Genomic DNA, 21,995 nt, shown 5'->3' with positions numbered 1-21,995 from the left:
CAGTTGTTGGCAAGGAAACACCTCCGCATTCGGTACATGTGGCTCCATAGCCCACACTCTTTACTTTAAAACAAGCGAATCACTGGACGTGAAGCAGGGTGGCAGCAGCGGGATCACAAGAAACCCACCACAGTCCGGAAGGAAACTGGGAGACTCGAGTTCTGAGGCCGGAAGTGCAAACCCGGAAACGCGTGCGGGTGGGGCGGAGGAACGGAGGCCCCGCCCACCACGAACCCCCTCCACTGGGTGGCGCCTGTGCTTCTCGACCCGGCAGGGCCCTCCCCTTCGTGCTCGCAGTTTCCTGCGGACCCGGAAGCAGATTTTCTAGACCGTGGGTCCGTTTCCCTGGAGTGAGTTTTAGTATTTCTAGCTCAAACTCGCACGTTGAAGCCTCGGCGCCGCGGCCACACCGCGGGCCAGGTTCCCGGGGACGTTGCGGAACCCGCGTCCGCCAGCCCCAAAGCGCGGGAAGCCCCGCCTAGTCAGCGGCCGCCGCGCTGCCGGTCCAAGTCCGCGTCAGTTTCGGGTAAAATCGCCCCGCGGCCGGAATTCGCCGCGACCTTTCTGCCTGGGTGCTTTTCACAGGCTCCCCTCCGTACCCTGAGCCGGGCCGGGTCGCCCCGCAGTGCCCCCTGAGTCCCCTGCCCCTCCGGGCGCCGTCCTGGGTCCTAATCCCGGGACACTCCGGGTTCTCCTGTCCCCACTGGCTGAGCGCGTCGGGCTGGGTTCTCACGCCCCGCGTCCCACTAGCAAGTCCCGGGGCGGGGGCATCTTCACCCCACTCCCGGGAATGCGGAGGTGAGGTGGGCGATAGGGGAGACCTGGAGAGACAGTCAGGGACAGTGAGGAAGAAAAGGACTGCGAAGGACACAGTAATAGTGAACGACAGTGGCCTGGGCAGAAAGCGGCGTAGTAAATGAAAACAGACAGAAAGCAGATCATCAGGGAGGTGGAATCGGACAGACCAGGAGGAGAAGTTTTGACTGACAGCCGCATTGGGGGCAAAGGACGGGTAGATCCCAGGCTCAGAAGAGTCCGGTTCTTAATCTCCAATTTATATTCCCTTTTATGTGTTTTGTGTCCGGCTCAGATTATGAGGTCTCATTGGTTTTCCATCCGTTATTATGAATACTGAAGACACTCTTTGGTGCTTAGTAAATAATTTTACACTATTTCAGTGTGTTCTTGGTAAGGATATTGGTGATTTTTCATATTAACAGTCAAAACCGAGTTTAACCAATTAGTTCAACATTCAACATATCACCCCTTGTGTGATCCTTTAACTTACTGGGCTGTGAACTAAAGTTTCCAGCAAGGTGTCTGTGCTCTTTGCCCTGTGCCCGAAAACCATGGAGGGAGAGCTGGGCTGTGCCTCAGAGCCGTGCCCGTGTTTGCCAGGGCCTCCGATGACGTCTGCTGACGCTCATGGTTTTGACAGCTATGTGATGTTCCGGGAAAGGGGAGTCAAGTACTTGAGATCATGTGGTGACGGCCATGAGGGAGAAGTGGCCCCTGCTCAGTAGTGGGACACGTGGCCTGTAATTGTTCAGGGCGGGTGAGAAGGGCAGACCCTGGCCCTCTCCCATCCAGGCCTGTCACCCCCGTGAGGACAGCACCGCCCCCCTCCCGGGGCCCTCCTGCTGACCTTGCCTGCCCCACAGTCCCAGGCCCCTTGCTAGGGGAGCATGTGTCACCAAGTGTCTCCCGGTGAGGGGGCGCTGACTCTGCGAAGGGAGTTTGGAGAAGGCGGAAGAGTGGAGATCCAGGGGGTGGGAGGGAGTGGGGTAGGTCACGAGCAGGAGAGAAGTTGTTTGTTGCAGACTTGGCCTTCCCGAAGTCTTTGCAGGATTGAAATGAAAAGAGCGATTGTATAGAGCTGCTCTTCCAGCGAGGGTACCTGTGAAATGCTTAATGGCTCGTCTGAGATACCATGAAAGATCCAACAGTCGTGGCAAAGAGCTTGGTTGCGTTCATGTATGTAACGAGCCGTAGAAACTTTATCAGACCACTCGAATACCCCTGTTAGTAGGAACAGGTGTGTCCAGGGCTCTTGGTGAATTACTGTGTTCTGTCAAAAAGCTGAGTGACACATGCATCAGACTTAATGTAAAACACAGCAGACTTAATGTAAAAAATCTCCTCTTGCCTGGATTTTGTTTAACTGCTATATGGTTTTCAGAGGGCTTATCATTTGTTGACTGTAAGTATTGCTTATTGCAGAGAGGATGTTCTCGAATAAGTGATCATTTGACTTTCTTGTGTAATCCACACTCATGCCATAGCAACTGTGATCTTTTCTCTTTAAAGATATTCAGTGCAATTTTACTTAGATGTGTTCATTGTCCTGAAATGCTGAAATACACATAAGTAAAAAATGATAGGATATAAAAACCTGTCTGGAAAACAGGCTGTCATTCAGACACGACTCCTACTTGGTTCATTCAGGTGTTCCTGTGTGTGTGTGTGTCTTCCAGGGAATCTGGCCTCCAGGGAGGTGTCCAGACTGAAGGACCATGTGCTGCCCACCAGCCCTCCACAGACACACCTGTTCCGAAGGTTAAGGCCACGGCGTTTCCTGGCCTGGCTGGCTTGCTGCGCTTTCTGCCTTGAGTTCCTCTCCACCACCTGCAGGTACACACCCTGGCTTCTTCTCTGTCTGGGGCTGTTGGTGGGAGGAAGGTGCTTATATCATTTATTGTAATCCTTTTAATGTAATATAAGTGCTTAAAACAAAATGAATAACATTTTAGCTTTGTTTCATTGGTATTTTTACATAATATGTTCAAATACTACTTTTCATTGGGTGCATTTAAAACATTTTATTCCAGGTTTATTTAAAAGAAAAATTCTCTCCGTAACTTTCAGTGGGCATATCATGTCTTTGGTGGTTGTCTATGTTTTGGTCTTTTTTATTGAATTAAATCATAAAATTATTTTTGTTATATCATTTCCTTTATTTTACCACTAATGTGGATTTTATAATTGTGAGGTTGTCTTTCACAGCTTTCAGTTTCTTTATAATCCTTTCAGTTGTTTTTACTTACTCCTCTTCTCTGTTGCTATTTAAAGCCTGCCATCCCCGAAAGCGAGAGATTGTTTTTCAAGCATTGTCTGTTTTCCTTTCTTTTATTTGCCAATGTGATCTCTTCTCTTAAATGGTTTTAATTTTACTTCTGGAAGTTTTGAAGCTCTGCCAAATCATTTTTCCTTCTCTTGTAAAGCTGTGGCTTTCATTCTTATAACTCTGCTCTGAAGTTCTATTAAACAAGGTTTTTAATAATTTGTAAACCATCCATTACTGAAATTATTGGATAATTTTTACGTGATGTTCTTCTTCAAGGCAAAGGGTTCCTTGGATATTAATATGGAGTTACTTTTCACCTCTGCCTCTTTTATACTCCTTTTTAATAGTTACTGCATTTTCTCCAAGTAAATTTTATTAAGTTCTCCTTAAATTACAGGAATTCATGGTGACTGTTTAGAAAGAAATCTATGTCAGGGCTGTGCCGTAGCCCAAACTCTTCCTGGCTCTACGTAATCACTGTTTAACACAGGACGTTTGGAGAGTCTGCGGGGCCTGGCTGGGGTTTCCCATAATCTAAGAGAGACCAGCTCTTGAAGGGCTGCTTTGTGTGACGGTTCTCAGCCCACCACTGGGAAGCACAGACGAAGCACAGTCATACCTGGGTGCATTCTTCCCACGCCCGGGACTCTGCTTTTTCATGTGCGTAGGGCTTCCCTGGGTATCCCTGTATTTCATTAGAAGAAAAAGTCTAAAGGTAAAAATATATGTATTTGACATTTCATTCTAAATGTGCCTTGAAATCAAAACCCAGCCTAATTTCATGGCCAGTGCCTCCTTCCCTACCCTTGGATTCTCTTGTATTCTCTGGGCAGCTCAAATCTGTGGCCGTACTTAGGGATTGTCTTCTGGGCATTGTGAACTGTCCCGGAGAGTGGCTGCCTTTTCCCAGTTGCCAGATCCTTGCCTTCATTGGGGACTTCTCTTTCAGGCCTGACTGAAAGCTCTGTCCTCCCTGCCAAGTGACCCACAGTGGGAAATAAAAGGAGCATTGCCCAGAGTCCAGCTCTCACCCCCAGACACTGCAGCCACTCTCCAGCACCTGAGAAGGTGAAGAGTCTGAATTCTTCCTCATGGTACATGCAAGCGACAGGCAGAGAGCAGAGCTTGGTGACCGCCTTAACACTGCCTGCTCCTGTGATGCTGAAGGCACTCTCCCTCCTGGGCAGTACAGAGAAGATTCTAATTTCCAGGTATGGACCAATACCTGGGGAGAGGGATGTCCTCACTATCCTGGGAACAGGTACTTCAGAGCTCAGGGTAGACACAGGTGTTTGAGGGGTGTAGAGCATAGGACCAGTCCACGCACCCTAAAAGGGAAAACGCTGGCATGGAGTGCGGGGCACACTTGGAGCAGGGGCATCGAATCACTTTCTGGCCTGTGGCCATGGAGGACAGCAGGGGTCAGAGGTAGAACCTTGGGCTCCCCTTGGTTTTGGAGATGAATGTCAGTTTTCTTCCTCCGCAGAGTTTGTAAGCTTTGGAAGATGCTCGTTGAACATTCCAAACCATGGAGATGTGTACCTGACACCTTACAGGGTATGTATAGACTCGTATTTGGGGAGACCTTCTGGGACTCCCTGGGGTACGTAGGATGGCAGCTCTCACAGAAGCCATCCTGGGCTTTTTGAAAGGGCGTATACAATGATTCAGTGGAGGTCTGGCAATGTCCAGGGCCCTGCACATCAGTCAGTCCACTTCCTGATTCAGATTGAAACCAGTTCATTTTCATTCCTTGACTATCAGAATGTTTGGCTGTTGCAGGGAGAGGCCCCTGTTATAAGGCATCTCTTCTAAAGGACGCATGGGAGAGGGGTTCCAGGCACAGACGGGGAGAGGCTATCAGGTCTGAGGCATAGACGGTTCGGAAGTCCTTCCAGCTTTGGTTAAGGAGGTAGACAAGACGATGTGAGTTGTCACAGCAGGGACCCACAGTGTTCCAAGCACGAGCGCCTCACACTCACTAACCCATTTCTACCTCCTCTCAGCAATGCTCTGGAGGAGTGCGGGCCATCTCTCCGCCACACATCACCAGCGGGCTGAGTTCAAAGCCTGAGTCCTTGACCTCTGAGCCATCCGGGTCCAGCAGAAGCTGGTTCAACATTCTTATGGCCTTAGGGCACTAGTATTCCATGGTGATGATGATGGTAATAATTTTTTAAAATCAAATGCTTATACTTAAATGCATATTGCATGATTTTTCTTCAAAAACAATTTGTTTTTACATCTCTGTATCTCCATTTATCTTAAGGTTATGTCCATAGTCTTCTAAGTGTTTAATATTTTCAAAAACAGTTAAAGCAGATGCTATTTATAGGAAAATCAATAGTGAAACTAAGTCATTTATTCTAGGAAGGCCTAATATTTTGAAACTCAGGGTGTTAAAGTCCTTAATCATTAGCCAAATCTGACCAGAAGAGACCTACAGTAAATTGTTTTTCTATTTCTTAGTGGTAAAATATGCATATTCTAGATACCCCAAAAATATGCACCTTGAATATATATTTTAAACACAGCGTTTCTACTTATATGGAGTTACCCTGATGTTCAGTCTGAAAGATGTCAGTAGATTACAAGGCCTCTTAAGTCTGAAGAACGGGACAGATCTTTTGCTCTAGCTTCTCCACAGCACTGCCCATAAACCAAAGTCCAGAAAATAGTGGGGCTTTGTGATGACCTGAGGGTTATTTTTGAGACTTTTAGAAGGATGAATAATTAAGGACATAATCTGTTGGTGAAATAATAGACAAGAGATCACTGAAACCCAACAGGGAGCCCAGCAGTCCACCCACACAAATATATTCTTTCTATGGGCGTATTTGATATTCGACACAGGAACAAAACAATACAGTGAAGAAAAGAAAGTCTGCAACAAGGAAAGGATAACAATTGAAAATCCACATACAAAAAAGAGATCTGGACCCAGATCTTACACTATTTTCAAAAACTAACTGAATGTTTATAAATTGGCCTAAATATAAAACACAAAACTATAAAACTACTATAAGAAAACACAGGGGAAAAATCTATGTGACTTTGGGTTTGACATGGCTTTTAAATTAGATCAATACCAAAGGTATGACCCATGAAAGAAATAGTTGATAAGCTGAACTTGAATTAAACTCAAAACTTCTGCTCTGTGAAAAACACTGTCAAAAAAATGAGAAAACAAGTCATAAGCTGGAAGAAAATATTTGCAGAACATATTTGATAAAGGACTGTTATTCATAATATATAAAATACTCCTAGAAGTCAACAATATGAAAATGAACAGCCCCATAAAAAATGAACAGTCTGAACAGACACCTCACCAAAGAAGATGTACATGTGAGAAATAAGCACATGAAAAGATGCTCACCATCATGTGTCATCAGGGAAACGCAAACTAAAGCAAAAGTGAGATACGCCTGCGCACCTGTTAGAAAATCTAAACTACTAAGACCACCACACACTGGTAAGGGGCAACAGGCACGCTCGTTCACTGTTGGCAGGATTGCAGACTGGCACAGCCACTGTGGAAGATGGTTTAGAAGTATTCCACAGAATTAGACACACTCTCACTGTGTGGCCCAGCAGTGCTGCTTCTTGGCGTCTGTCCACATGAGTTGGAAAACACGTCCACACGGAAGCCTGCACGTGAGTGTTTCATGGCAGCTTTATCCTGATGGCCGGCCGCCATTTGGAAGCAACCGTGATGCCCTTCAGCCGGTAAAGAGACATCAACACAACAGAAGATTAGTCAGCAGTAAAAAGAAATGAGCCATCAAGCCACGAAGATACACGAAGGAACTTTAAATGCATGTTAGTACGTAAAAGAGCCAATCTGAAATGGCTGCACTCTATATGATTCCAGCTATATGGTATTCTGGAAAAGTCAAAACTATGAATAAAATAAAAAGATCAGCGGTTGCCAAGGGTTTCTAGGGCAGTGAAAATACTCAGTATACCATACCCGGAGATACATGTCGTTACACATTTTTCAAAACCCATAGGATTGACAACACCAACAGTGAACACTGCTGTGGACTCTGCACCTTGTGTGCCCGGTGGGGAGTGTGTGTGTGGACTAGGGCGGAAGGAAGGCTGACAGCAGTGCCCAGTGTGGAGACAATAGCGATTGTCCGTTGGTTCGGCGAGGTCCTGTAGAATACTCAGACGTGTGATGGAGCCATTAACTCTGGTTGGAGACCAGAGAAGGAGTGGCATTTCTATTTGGAGGGGCAGAGGTGTGGTCCTGAGAAATACTTCATTTTAGGTGTCAGTTTGCAAGCAGAAATGATGTTCAGTAATGAAATCCAGACAAGAAATTTCATTTTAGAGAGCAATAGAACAAATTGGAGCAAATGCATTATGCCTCAGCCTGCCAGGATGCTGTAAAAACCAGAACAGGGAGTGCGGAGACATTCCAGTAGTCCCGAGGACCTCCCTGCAGAGGGCCTGGGAGAAGGGCTGGTGCGAGAGGAGACTGGAGACAGTGAAGAGACCGAGGCATCCGAGATGAGGCTAAGGAAAAGTTAGTTCCGAAAAGGAGTCAAGAATTAACCACCCTCTGTTCCCAAGTAAGGAGTCAGTTATTGGGAGACAGTTGGCTACGTCAACAATATGTATTTATAAAATAATTACTGGTGGTCTTTGCAAGTCAGAGGTGACAGGGTGGGACTTCTGGTTATTAACATCAAAGGTGATAGTCACGGAAAACCTGGGTGTCATGTGTAATTCTTTTTTTAAAAAACTGATTGAGGTGACATTGGTCACAATTCTATAACACATCATCTGCACACTGTATTGTGTGTTCACCTCCCCAGGTCAAGTCTCCTTCCATCACCATTTATCTCCCCTTCTCCCTTTCATACCTCTCCCCACCCCCTTCCTTCTGGAAATCATCATACTGTGGTTTGTGTGTATGAGGGTTTTTTTCCTTCCTATTATTTTTTAAGATTAATTATTTATTTATTTTTAGACAGAGAGGAAGAGACGGAGAAAGAGAGAGAAACATCACTGTGTGGTTGCCTCTCATGCACCCCCTACTGGGGACCTGGCTCACAACCCAGGCATGTGTCCTGACTGGGAATCGAACCAGTGACCGACCCTTTGGTTCACAAGCCGGCACTCAGCCCACTGAGCCACACCAGCCAGGGCTGTGTTTTTTTTCTTAATCCCTTCACCTTATTCACCCAGTCCCCCAACCCCTTTCACCCCCTTCAGCTGTCATTCTGTCCTCTTTATGACTATTTTGATCGCTTTATTTTTTGTCAATTAGATTCCACATACAAGTGAAATCATAGGGTACCTGTCTTTCTCTGACTGCTTGTTTCACTCAGCATAATGCTGTCCAGATCCATCCGTGTGTTATGTAATGTTTAAGGAATTGCAGCTCAGGAGCCAGGCAGAGCAAAATTTAAATGATGGATGTGTCATTTTCTAGCTCTGCAACTTTGTTATAGTACTGAAGTTTTTTTGAACTATTTCTATTTATGGCATTTGTTAAATTGGTAAACAAACTGTAATCAGCAGGTTTTCTGTGAGGATTAAGTAAGTAAATAAATGTCAGTATCTAAGCACAGAGTCACATTGGGTACAAATTTATCTTTTTACTGTTTTTCTGGACCTCGAGTACAAATGGGTGAGTTAATCCTACTTTTGTTTGTCACATATTAGCATCATTTTTCCATGAAATGCATCTGATGATTATTGGTATTTTGGAGGATTTACAGTTTATAAATGCTGTCTCCGTGTATCTCTCACACATATCTGTGTGTGCTACACATATGCACGTAAATACACGTTTGTGCGTGCAATGAAATGCAGGGATCCTGCAGCTACTGGAGGTTTATATAGAATAGGACTCCCAGGGTTTCAGCTGATACCTTATGAAAGTGTGAGATGGATCAGCTAGATTTTCAGCCATTCTTTATTGTCTGGACACCCTTGACCTAGAGGACTGAGGCAGTACTTGACAACTCTGTGACTCACATACGTTCTCCTGCTCCTTTCTGATGCTGGGAGTGGAAGGGCCTAACTGGGGGAGGGGTGCCTCTGATCCCGCCAAATGGAGCAAGACTTTGAGTGGATGACTCCATCATAAAGTAGGTTCTTAGCTGCCTGATATCCAGATCCATGGGGAACTTGAGACAGGAAGAAGGGGTGAGGGTCCAGAGGGCTCCATGGAGGTGGGAGAACCCCTGCTGGTGCAAAAAGCAAGAATGACACCTGAGAAATTCCACAGTGTTTACCTGCAGGGGGAAACCAAGGCCTACATGTGGCGTGAATCAGGGATTGCTGTGCTTGGAAATCGGAGGGAATTGAATGACTCTGGCTGCCATGGCCTAATTAACATACCAGACTCAGTACTGCCCATATTCTTTTTTTAATTTAATTTTATTCAATTTTTCCATCACCATTTATCCCCCCATACCCACTTCTACCTCCACCCACCTCCCTCACCCCTGCATTCATCATACTGTTGTTCGTGCTCATGACTTCTTGTTTCTTTTTTGCTCAACCCCTCCATCCTCCAGCACCATCCCCATAGGTTTCTGTATTCCTGTGTGTTTTATTATCAACTGCTGTCATAGTCTTCTTTTTCTTGGCCCTGGGGGAGGAGGAGCACCCTTGTGCATTCCCTGTAGAGCAGGCTGTGTGTTTTTTGGTTGCGGGGGAGGGGAAGACACCCAGGTGAACACTGGGGCTTTGTGATGGGTGGGACTGGAAATCATGCACAACACTGGGGTCTCATGGCTTCTGTCTCTGTGCCCAGCTTTGCCTGCTCAGTGCTCGGACCGTCTGTGAGTGAGAACCCAGAGAAGGACACCTAGTAGCTGGCTTACTGACCATGCAGCCCCCGGTGAGTAGGGGACACTGCCTTCTGCGCAGATCACCCCACTGCTGACAGCAGAGGGCAGCTTTCTCCTGCCGGCACCAGTGGTCTCAGCACCAGGAGGCGCTCAGAGACCCGAGCTCCCACTCACTTTCCCCAGGACTATGAGGAGGCTGTGGTGGGTCAGGAGTGCCCTGGGTCCTGATGGTCTTCCTGGCCTTGAACTATTTTACTCCAGCTAGCTGTATACTTACAGAAGAGCTGAGAAAAGTTTTCTTTTCTCATTCAGCCCATGGCCTCCTTGGGAAGTAATGCACTCATTAATCATGCTGTTGCCTACCATAGTGTGAGGGTTGTGGTGAGCAGAGGGGAGCGAGGAGCAGAACGTTGCTGTCCAGTAGGGAGGCTGCAGTTCCCTCAGGTGAAGGAACTCACCTGGTCACTCAGTGTTACAGGTCCTGGGTGACATCTGTGCCAGGTGGGGTGCCAGGTGGGATGCCAGGTGGGAGGCCAGGGAAAGCACGAGGAATCATTCACTTATTTTTTTTCCAATTTTAAATATAAGATTCTGATAGAATATATATGCACTTTTGGAAACTTCTTAGAAAGATAACTGAAATTCTCGTCATCATTCTTGTCCCCAATCACACATTTGCCTTTTGCAATTTACCTTTTTTCTTGTTTGGTAACTGGAATGCACGTAGAGGGAGTATTATTTCTTTAATTGTGGCTACACACACAGGACAGGGAGTGCAGCAGAGTAAAACCTAAGACCCCGTGGAAATTTCTGAAGACCTAGATGGGCCGAGACCAATCAAGAGGCTTCCTGTACCCTTTAGCATGGAGACAAGATAAAGCCACAAAGGAGGCAGTGATAACTGCTGTTAGAGGTCCCCGAAAAGTCGAGCATGGGGGCCTCATCCCACAGGGCAGTCGGCTGGGACCATCCTTCAGCACTGCCTCTCAGAGGGCCCCAGCCTGTGCCGCTGAGCCTCCCCAGCTCCTGTTTGTTATGCTCACCTGAGTGCTGTAGAGTCGAGTGAGACTGTACCTATGGGTGCCAAGTTCTGAATGAACTTTCTCATTCTGGTGAGTGCTAGAGACCACGTCAGGGGTCTCGGACACTTCGGTGCGTGACAGACTAATGGCTGATATTTAATACACATTTACTTAGGAAGGATGAGCTTCGTATATTAGTTCATTGGATCTTTCAACACTCATAACAAGTTGTTAAACACTTTCAGAGACGAGGAGTCTGAGGCTCATCTAGACGAATGATGGAACCAGACTACGGTTTAAAATTGGCAGTGATAAGTCAGTAAAGTTATTGGACATTAATCTGGAAGAGAGTTTGAATTAATGAATTTTTGAGGGCAATTATTATAATGTGTCTGGAAGTCATAACGATCAGTTTGGGGAAATTTTCAGGTTATATTACACCATACTTGGTATGCTATTCCCTTTTAATAAAAGTTTATCCATTCAGACCGTGTGTATCTCTGTGATGTGTCTGAAAGGCAGGTGACAGCCCAGCACTGAGAACAAAGTGACAGGAACCCACACTCAGCTGGATCTTTCTGTGCACCCAGCTCCTCGGCCCCTTCCTCAGTGTTGTCCCCTCACCCTCTTGCTTTCGACATTGGCAGGGACTGTTCTAAGTCGAAATGTCTGTGATGTTCTAGGAATCAGTGACATTTGAAGATGTGGCTGTAGACTTCACCCAGGAAGAGTGGGCCCTGCTGGACACATCCCAGAGGAAGCTCTTCAGAGACGTGATGCTGGAGAACATCAGTCACCTGGTGTCCCTGGGTGAGTCTTGCGTGTGTGTGTATGAATAGGTGGGAGGGTACTCACTCACTCGTCATGCATTCAGTCACAGGTGTCTAGAGCAGCTTCCACAGCCCACTGCACTCTCTGCCCTGGTTCTCCCACAGACCTTGTAACTCAACTCTTTCCATTCACTTACATCCAGTCCACCTGCCCACTGGAGTGCAGTCTTGACGGCAGTGTGATGTCTCTCTTACTACTCAGTCTCTAACACTCAGAGCAGAGCTGGAAAAGCAATGAGTATTTGTGAGCACATGTTTTCTAAGTAATTATTCTGTCTAGTCATTCTGCTGAGGCCTGAGACCAGAGTCGTAAAAATAACAGGACTTGACGATTCTTGTGGGGCTTCTGTGCATCGGCATTGGTTTGAAAATAGAGTTCCGCCCCCTTTGGAGACATTCACTCCCTCCATTGTGGAAGAGACAAGGCTTTTGCATTTTGCAGTCCATCCCTGCATGTGGGAGTGGACATCCGCAGCCATGACCCGGGTTTCTTCCTGGGCTGCTGAAGGGCCATCACTGTTTTCTCTGTTCAAGGTGGCATTGCCTGGGGTGACCTTCAAGGTTCTTATTCTTCCTCAGTTGCCTGGCCTGGCCTTGATGATAGTGAACTTTTATTAGCACAGATCTCAAAATCCATGTACCTTTTTTCCATGAGCAGGGTATCAGCACTGCCAATCAGATGTGACTTTCCAGCTGGAGCAAGGTGAAGAGCTGTGGAGGGAAGGGCCTAGATTTCTCCCAGGCCAGGGTGCAGGTGAGCAGCAGGGGTCGGGGCACCAGATGAGCAGGTGCCCTCTCAGTGACTGAGTGCATCCTGGGATGTCAAGGGAAGGTCTTGGGAAGTGAGTGGTATTTTCCAAATGTAGATGAAGGACAGCAAAGCAACATTCTTCAGATGTTGTATTATTTCATGCACATACCAATCAGAACTCATGTGTCCTCCTGCCATTGGCTTTAGGGAAAAGGATTTTCATGTGCTTATTGAAGTTAAACTTTCACATAATAACTCTTGTCTTGATCCTCCCTCTCAGGGATTCCCTCTCTTTACCTACCCAGCATCTCATCTGCATTTTACTTGTTTCATATTTCAGTCCTGAAAATCTTCACTAATTGTCTGTACCCTAGAATGTGTTCATTTCTGCTTTCTATTCCCCATCAAAATGCCAGTTTTTGAGACATACTGGCATGGACTTGGTGCTGTTCAACATTTTCATTCCCCTAATGCCATTCTAATTTTTTTTTCAATTATTTAGGCAGGGAAAGTGCCATTAAAAAACAAGAGACTGTAGCCACACAACATAGCAACGGAAAGGACACATGGACCGTTGTGCCCCTGGTGAGTGTTACGAGCGCGGCCCAGTCACCCAGGCTAAAGGCCCAGTGATGGGATGTCTATAACCAAGTGTAGAAGCCAGATTCATGTTAATTTGGGATTGAGCTTCTTTGGAGCAAAACATTTTAGGTAGTTTGTATTTAGTGAAGACCTAACCCTAAGCACAAAACTGTAACCTGAGATCTTAGTAAAAAGACAAGTGCATGAGTATTGCTTGTATGCCTAGTCTCTGAAACATACTGAATTTTTTACCATCTATACACGCTGCAGCTGGGATGCTGCAGAACAGGAAATATTTGTATATGGAGGGGAGTAACACAGCGTGTGTATGCAAGTAACATGGGAAAGATTTTAATTGGATACTGGCAAGGAAAGATTAGTTTAGTACTCAAATGTAGAGAAGTGCACGTGTGAATGCCTGTGGGAAAATCAGTAACATTCTTTCATCTCCTTCCCCAAAGCAGAAATCTCACACTCCTGAGGATCCCAGTGAATGTAAGGATTTGGGAGATTTCACTCATAGCTCCACAGTGACTCAACACTTGTTAACTCACATGGAAAAGAAACCCTGTATCAGCAAACAGTGTCAGAACTCCCTTAGTGAGCAGTCCTGCCTTAACCCACATAAGCAGAGCCACACCAGAGGTAAATCATACGAGTGCCATCTCTGTGGGAAAGCCTTCAGCAACTGCTCGAGTCTCAGGCGGCACGAGATGACTCACACTGGAGAGAAGCCGTACGAATGCCACCTCTGTGGGAATGCCTTTATCCAAAGCTCTGACCTTCGGAAACACAGCCTCACTCACACTGGAGAGAAACCGTATGAATGTCACCTCTGTGGGAAAGCCTTCAGTCAGTCCTCGAACCTCAGGCAGCACGAGAGGACACACACTGGAGAGCAGCCGTATGAGTGCAGTCAGTGTGGGAAAGCCTTCAGTAAATGCTCTGCCCTTCGACGGCACGAGAGAACCCACACTGGCGAGAAACCATACGGATGTCATCTGTGTGGGAAGGCCTTCAGTCAGTGCTCTGCCCTTAGGCGCCACGAAGGAACCCACAGCGGGGAGATCATGAATGCCTTCAGCAAGTATTCAGACCTGAGATGACATGGGTTTACCAGGGCCATGAATGTGGAAGAACATCAATCATAGCTTTGACGTTTAAACACCCTCGAGGGCTCACGCGTTGCAGAAACCCTGTCTGTAGTCTGTGTGGAAGACCCTGCGGGTGCCCTTACTTGCCTGACATCTGCAAGTACATGTAGGGGAGGATCCAGTTTCATGGCATCTCTGCGGCAGAACCTTCAGCCAGTGGTCTGACCACGGTGGTCATCGGAGAGCTCACTGGAAGTACAAGGAACACACAAGTCTTCAGCATCAGCTCTAAACTTGACACTAGAGAACCCACACAGGGGAGAACCCCTCGGTCTGTAATCAGTGTGGGGCGCTTTCATTTGTAAGTCGTGGTTTAACAAGATGAGCAAACCTCACTTGGGAGGACCCTAGGTCTGTAATCGCTGTAACAAACACTCGGCCAAGCCTCAGAGAAGATGTGCACAGGAAAAATCTGATGCGGTGACTTGAAACGGTGTGTGAGGCTCAGACCTCTTGAGGAATACCAGTCATCTGTCCTTGAGCAGCGATTTGGTGGAAACTTGGGAGGACTCAGACTGCACAGAACACTCAGTGTGATGAAGAAGGAACACCTCCGGGCACCACTTGTTCACAGCCGGCATTACAGTTCTCCAGCTGAGAAGGCGCCATCCTAAAAGCAGAGTGGACAGGCCTTCAGCTCGACCGCACTCCAGGAAACAGTCTAATGAGAAAATAAACCGTCTAAGAGCGCCTCTTAACCTACTATTTATCAGATAATTCAGAATTTTGAGAAAAATAACTATTCATAGGGAAACTTTGGCATCTCGACGCAAGATAGAGTGATTTGGAAATATTAAATGCCAACTTTTCTAAAAAATTAGAAACAACTTTTTAAATAGATTATTGCTTGTAAATATTAAACAGCAAACCCTGCCACTGTAATACCTGTGCTGGTGAAGCCATCGTTACCTTCTGCAGTTGCAAATGTGGGTTCAAGCCTGCACCCCTGGTGTGTGGGTTAGGGCATCTGCCTGTCTCTCTGAGACTTGCCTTATTCTCACAGCTCACAATCACCAGCCATCTCCAACTGTGCCCTGGTGGTGACCCCAGGGACCTTCACCCCACCTGGCAGCACAAGGCCCAGGGGGATGGGTTCCTTTCAGAGCTGCAGCCACCACAGGGGCCTGATTGGGAGGCGGCTGTCTGCTCTTCCCAGTAGCAGCACCCCCATCCCTGAGCACTGCAGCAGATGTCATGGGGGCACAGGGGATGCCGCCCTTTTGCAGATGGTAGTTGACACAATGGCGGGCTAAGAATATTTATTTAATAAACATCTAGTTAGAACAGATTGTCTAAGTTCTTGTCATATAGTACTTTCATTGCTGTGCATCTGTCACCTACCTGTGTCCTCGGATGACGCATGGGAACCAGGTTTTCTTCCCCTCGCGTGTTCCATTGCCTCACACACATTTACACGTGGACAGAGCCTCTCAAAGAAGAGAGTGGGTCCTCAGGTCCTTGGAGAGTTCCCTGCACAAGTCATGTGTGAGACTGGGAGATTCTTAAATTTAAATATGTAAGATGTTCAGTCCAGGAGACATCTGGAACTGTCTCCTAAACTGGTTCTGGTGTTGCCAACCCACAGAGAAAGCCTTCACATGTGAGTTTTCCTAAACCATCGCTCAGTGGCCTCCTGTCCCACCACCCAGAGCCTGGCCACAGGTCTGTGAGTGTGTCGGCCTGAACTACAGTGAGGAGGGCCTCATCCATTCCTCATCTTTTCTGTGCAGGGAGGCAACCTCTTGGTGATGAATATCACCACTACCTTTGAAACTCCGATCTGTTACTCCGTTTATTAGTTCCTGAAGGTGAATTACATGCATATGGGAAAGCTCTGAAAAGCATATAGGTGTCTGTACTGACTTCCTCTACATTGAATGGAGAAAATATTCTTCGGGATTTTCACTTTTTTTTTTTTGCTGTTATTTTTCTTATTGTTCAAGTATAGTAGTCTACATTTCCTCCCCAACACTCCCTCCCTCCTTGGTTTTGTCCATATGTCCTTTAGTTGTTCCTGAAAGCCCTTCACCCTTTACACCCTTCCTCTGGTTACTGTCAGTTTGTTCTTAATTTCAATGTCTTTGATTATATTTTGCTTGATTGTTTTGTTCACTAGGTTCCACTTAAAGGTGAGATCATATGGTATTTGTCTTTCACTGCCTGTTTTATTTCAGTTAGCTTAATGCTCTCCTGTTCCATCTATGCTGTCACAAAGGGTAGGAGCTCCTTTCTGCTGCATAGAATTCCATTGTGTAAATGTACCATAGTTTTTTGATCCACTCATTTACTGATGGGCACTTAGGTTGCTTCTAGCACTTGGCTATTGTAAATTGTATTGCTATGAGCATTGGGGTGCATAGGTTCTTTTGGATTGGTGTTTCAGGGTTCTTAGAATATAATCCCAGCAGTGGAATTGCCAGGTCAAAAGGCAGTTCCATTTCTAGCTTTCTGCAGAAATTCTATACTGTTTTCCACAGTAGCTGCACCTGTCTGCGTTCCCAACAATGCACTAGGGTTACTTTTTCTCAACATCCTCTCCAACACTTGTTTTTTGCTTTGTTTATGATGGCCATTCTCCCCGGTGTGAAGTGGTATCTCATTGAGTTTTAATTTGCATCTCTCTGATGGCTAGTGATGCTGAGCACCTTTTCATATGTCTCTGGGCCCTCTGTATGTCCTCCTGGAGAAGTGTCTGTTCAGGTCTTTTGCCCATCTTTAATTGGGTTGTTTGTCTTCCTGAAGTGGAGTCATGTGAGTTCTTTATGTATTTTGGAGATCAAACCATTATCTGAGGTATCATTGGCAAATATGTTTTCCCATACAGTTGGCTCTCTTTTCATTTTAGTGCTATTTTCTTTAGCCATGCAGAAGCTTTTTATTTTGATGAGATCCCATTTGTTTATTCTTTCCTTTATGTCCCTTGCTCTAGGGGCAAAACAGCAGGATACAAATACAATATTCAGAAATCAAAGGCATTTTTGTATACCAACAATGAAATATCAGAAACAGAAATCAGGAAGACTCCCATTTGATACAGCAACAAGAAAAATCAAGTACCTAGGAATAAACCTAACCAAGGAGGTAGAAGACCTGTACTCAGAAAACTACACAACACTGAAGAAAGAAATTAGGGAAGACACAAACAAATGGAGGCATGTACCATGTTCATGGATTGGAAGAATTAACATCATCAAAATGTGCATACTACCCAAAGCAATTAATAGATTCAACACAATTCCTATTAAAGTACCAGTGACATATTTCACAGATATAGAAGAAACATTTCAAAAATTTATATGGAACCATAAAATACCCCGAATAGCCACAGCAATTTTGAGAAAGAAGAACAAAGGAGGAGGAATCACAATGCCTGGTGTCAAATTGTATTACAGGGCTACTGTAATCAAAACAGCCTGGTACTGGCATAAGAACACACACATAGACCAATGGAACAGAATAGAGAGCCCAGAAGCATAAAATGGAATAAAAGTAGCCTTCTCAACAACGGTGATGGGAGATCTGGACAGCTACGTGCAAAAAAAGTTGCATGTAGCTTGATCACCAACTTACACCATACACAAAAATAAGTGCAAGGTGGATAAAAGACCTATAAGTCATGGCACCATAAAAGTCCTAGAGGAGAACATAGGAAAATCTCAGATATCCCACGCAGCAATATTTTCACCAATATGTCCCCTAGAGCAAGGCATTTTTACATTTTAAAAATTGTTTTAACCAAAATATCAGAAATCAAATATGAATGAAAGATATTAATATTTTTAATATCAAAAATATTAAATAATATTTTCATGCCTTTTCATAAAGGCATGAAAAGTTACATGCCTTCCTGGAGCGCCAAGGCAGAGCCCCCAGGTGTTAGAACAGGCTTTGATGATAGTCGCTGTGGTCACCCTGGACTTGGAGAGAAAAGCCAATGAGAAGGTCTTGATAGAACTAACCTATGCTAAAACATCTCATATTAAAATAGAAGTGGCTTTAAATAATATAATAATTACAGTACTTATACAGTAATTAATTAAAACACTAACTAGGTTATAATGAAATATTCTCATGGTAAAGTTCAATTCCATTAATATTATATAATCTGTGCCTATACTAGAACTATTGAGATGTTGTAATTATTAATATCAATTATTAAAAGTAATTAATATTATGTACTATTAATATATTCTGCTTTACATTACTAAGATTAGAGTTTGATAAAATACAATATCACTGAAATGGCATCTGGAGTTCTAGTTATTTTTTGTCAACATGATTATCTCTGCATTTCATAATTTAAGTATATGAAAGAATTTGTCAGCCCTAAAGTACTACCTAAAACAATATTTATAATGAAATATACTGCATAAAAAAACACCGATGATGTGTCAAAAGAAGGATATGATTAAAACTCTTTGCGTCCTGGAAAGCGAGAAAAAAATGTGTTAACTCTTGTGTTAACTGAGACACAGTGAGTGGCATTTGCACACATATGCTGGCACATGCATCTTGCATTTAATACCCACAGTCACCCTGCCTTTGTGGGCCAGGTGCACATTAACGAGTGATGTGCACTAGGTTCAGGAAGCTCGGTTTATGACAAAATTGCATGGCTAGAAATGGACAGAGCTCGAGTTTAAACTTAGCTCTGCCTGTCTCTGAATGGCAGATAAACATTCTCATCTTAAGAGGGAGACACCAGAACCAGGTTTTACTTCTATATGTCACCTGTCAGGTCCACAACCAGAGATGACCCCTTCACAAGCTTCCTTTGCTTGGTCTGTCCACAAAATCACTGCCCATGTCCAGGTTCTCCTGTCGCTGTGCACAGGAGCCTACTGTTCACTGACCCTAGTACCGAAATCAGCCCATGAGTCTCTGAACACCCTCCCAGGCCAGGGTCTCAACACCGTTCCAACCCTGAAGTCTAGCACCCTTTGGGCTGGGATTGAACATCCTTCTGGCCGGGATCCAACACATTCCTGAACCTGGGATGAACTTTCTCCTGACCCTGGGGTCAAACACACTCCTGACTGGCAATCACACCACCCTCCTGGCCCTGACGAAGAATGACTTCCCAGTCCAGTCTTTGGACACCCACCATCCTTACCATCTGTCCACACAGGGTCCACCATCAGAAAGTGCATCAGAAACACCCTGGATCCCCTCCATGCTAGGATTTATAATTTCTACTGGAATCAACCCAATAAGTGGTTCCTTCTGTAAACCAAGTCTGGTGAGAATGCCGGATGACAAAGTGAAAAACTTGTGGAGAAGCCCCAGAAGAAGAAAGTCTTTCTCAATAGTGAAGGAAAATGCACATGAGGAACTGGGCACAGTCGCCCACAGGGCTGGTCTCTGGGTGCTGCCTTGCAGCTCTACTCCCACATCCCGCCATGGATCCTGGAGGGCTCCCTCACCCGAGCTGGGTCCAGGGGTGACCAGGCACTGAGCTGCCTCTGACCACTAGGCGACAGGTGTGTCAGCAGGTTTCATCTTGGGCTTACAGGCCTGCAGGTGTTTTCTATAGGACCTGGAGAGTGTTTCCCTTTATTTCCCTGTGCTGAGAGAAGGAGAGAACGTGCTAATCAGGTCTCCTCATCAAGCCAAAGAAACTCCGTGCTGCAAAGGAGACATGGGGATATCAGAAATCACCCTCGGAAAGGACACCATGGCGAACAGTCTCTCTAGGACCCGCAGGACCCCCTGTGTGTATTTGGTCTGTAATGACATTGACACCCTGCAAGATAGAGAGACCACATAGAATGCTGTGTGACCTCACACACCACAATTCCCCCTGAGAAAAAGGGTAATGATCAAAATCACGGGAGAAGGTAACCATGATCAAAATGACCATCACAGTGACATAAATAATGAGAATTCTAATAGTGACCGTCACTACATTCTGCAGAGGAGTAAATGATCTTGCGGAGTCTGCTAAATGCACGACGATGCACACAATGGACTATGATGGGAACTCGCCCTCCCAGGACTGCACCAGAAATTGCTTCCTCGAGGGCGGGAGGAAGGAGCTGGCCCGTGCTCTTTCTAAGGAAATCCTCTCTATGGAGCCATAGGGTTGACCCTGACCTCGTCTGAACTTGTCCTGAAGTAGAGGATGGAGGGAGCATGACTCAGATGATAATTAGACCCTCACTTTCTGTGGCTCTCCCATATGGCAGCCCATTACCACCACCTGGGGAACTTTGAAATACCTAGTGCCCCACCCTCTGACAGACACAGAACCTACAAATTACTTAGAGTGGGACTCAGGAATGAGTGTCTATGAAAACCGACCAACTAAGCCCAAAGTGGGCCGAAAGCACACTCAGCCTGCGCACAAGCAAATCTCATTTCCAGCTACATCAGACTCACAAGAGCAGATCTTGAATATTTAAGTACTGACGCTGGCCAGCCGAGTGCACCTGAGGTCCTGCACGGCCAGGAGCCTCTCTGTCCTACCAGACTCCCCGCCACTCTCAGTGAAATGCGCTTTGAGAAATAATCACTGTTTTAAGATGACCGGCCATGCTCAAAAGTGAAGACCAACTACAACATATATTTGGTAGAATTTTATTAAAAATGGAAAGGACTGGTAAATACAACTTTATTATGACGTTTCATAGACAAATGTACAAAGTCAACAGAAGGGGCCCCGTCCTGCTTTCCACTGAAATCACTCCGCGCAGTGGACACTCTCCCCTCAGGACAGGCGCTGCTTCCACATGCAGGTCACACAGGTGAGCCTGCCCCCAGTGTCCCCAAAGTGCGGCAGGTGCAGACCTTCTAGAAATTCATTACCTAGCTTCCTAATTACAGTAGAGTTTAAAAGCTACTATAGCGAACTTACTTAATTTCCTATATGATCAATTTAAATTTACAAACTTAACTTCACATACTAAAAAATACCGCTAGGAATATCACCTAACCTACACGACTTAATAAACAAATACCATGAGAAATATCACTTAACCCACACCATTAAAAAGAGCCATATTTACACGTGTGTGTCCCCAAACATGATCCAGATTCCCACCAGTTGTCCACACAGCACAGCAGGGGCATGGCTGGTTGCCCAGAAACAGCTGCTCCTGGTGACTCCCCCTCCCCAGTTCCACAGTCCCCCCCAGGATGCCCAGTGTGGAGGAGAGGTCTCGCAGACGGGCGGCTCACTGGTCATCACTGTCTTCAGAGGAGGAGGAGACCCGCGGGTCCTCATACAGGACACTGGAAGGGAGGTGGGCACAGGGTCCCTCTCCCGTCCCTGGGGAGGGAGCGCTTCGAGCAGGAGGGGCCAGCTCCTCAGCAGGCCACACGGAGGGAGTGGTCAGGAGCCTGGAGCTCCACTGGCCCCTCTTTAACCTTGTGAAGACCATTCTGAGGGGCTTGCCTCGTCCCTGGGGAGCCGCAGGGTGCTCGGACACAAGGCAGTTGTGGATGGTGTCCCGGGGAGCTTCCTTGTGTGGAGGCTGCAGGTCAGCACACCGTCCCCGGGCAGGTGTCTTCCTGGGTGCCTGAGGTGCCGGTGCAGGTCTGAGCGCAGGAGCACTTGCTGGAGGACAGAGGGGCTGGACACAGCCTGGGTCTGCTCTCGGCATGCTCTTCTGGGGGGGTGGGCAGGAGCCGAGTCTGGGCTTCTTTCGGGGGTTCTGGCAGGTGGGCACAGGGCTCTGTGCAGCCCTCTTGCCAGGTGCCTTGAGGCTGACCTTGGAGTCCTGGCCAGAAATGTGAGCAACAGCAGGTCTGACGCTTGGTGGCTTCACATCGGGGTGCTTGG

General features: G+C 46.2%; 1 protein-coding gene across 8 annotated transcripts; it reads left to right on the top strand.

The window, feature by feature from the left end:
• Positions 1-250: 250 nt before the first annotated feature.
• Positions 251-14,612, top strand: LOC112306768 (zinc finger protein 705A). 8 transcript variants are annotated; one of them, XM_071220224.1, is made up of 10 exons: positions 251-350; positions 2,475-2,631; positions 4,014-4,275; positions 4,551-4,621; positions 8,043-8,133; positions 9,840-9,926; positions 11,582-11,708; positions 12,387-12,482; positions 12,982-13,064; positions 13,523-14,612. In XM_071220224.1, exons 6-10 carry the CDS (start codon positions 9,915-9,917, stop codon positions 14,165-14,167), a joined length of 963 nt encoding a protein of 320 aa, XP_071076325.1. In that variant the 5' UTR covers positions 251-350; positions 2,475-2,631; positions 4,014-4,275; positions 4,551-4,621; positions 8,043-8,133; positions 9,840-9,914; the 3' UTR covers positions 14,168-14,612. The 8 variants fall into 8 exon arrangements, with proteins under 8 accessions (XP_071076325.1, XP_071076326.1, XP_045053132.1 ...); XM_071220225.1 differs by lacking the exon at positions 8,043-8,133 and having other exon boundaries at positions 13,526-14,612; XM_045197197.3 differs by lacking the exon at positions 8,043-8,133.
• The last annotated feature ends 7,383 nt before the right edge of the window (positions 14,613-21,995 follow it).

This window comes from Desmodus rotundus, chromosome 13, assembly GCF_022682495.2.
Source record: "Desmodus rotundus isolate HL8 chromosome 13, HLdesRot8A.1, whole genome shotgun sequence".
Classification (NCBI taxonomy): Eukaryota; Metazoa; Chordata; class Mammalia; order Chiroptera; family Phyllostomidae; genus Desmodus; species Desmodus rotundus.
This window is presented reverse-complemented; position numbering and strand designations above follow the sequence as displayed.

Bases quoted from the DNA above. Each gene is read 5' to 3' on its own strand.
- LOC112306768 (XM_045197197.3), top strand. The intron at 12,483-12,981 runs GTGAGCAGCAGG...TCAATTATTTAG, and splicing joins TCTCCCAGGCCAGGGTGCAG to GCAGGGAAAGTGCCATTAAA. The intron at 13,065-13,522 runs GTGAGTGTTACG...CCTTCCCCAAAG, and splicing joins CATGGACCGTTGTGCCCCTG to CAGAAATCTCACACTCCTGA.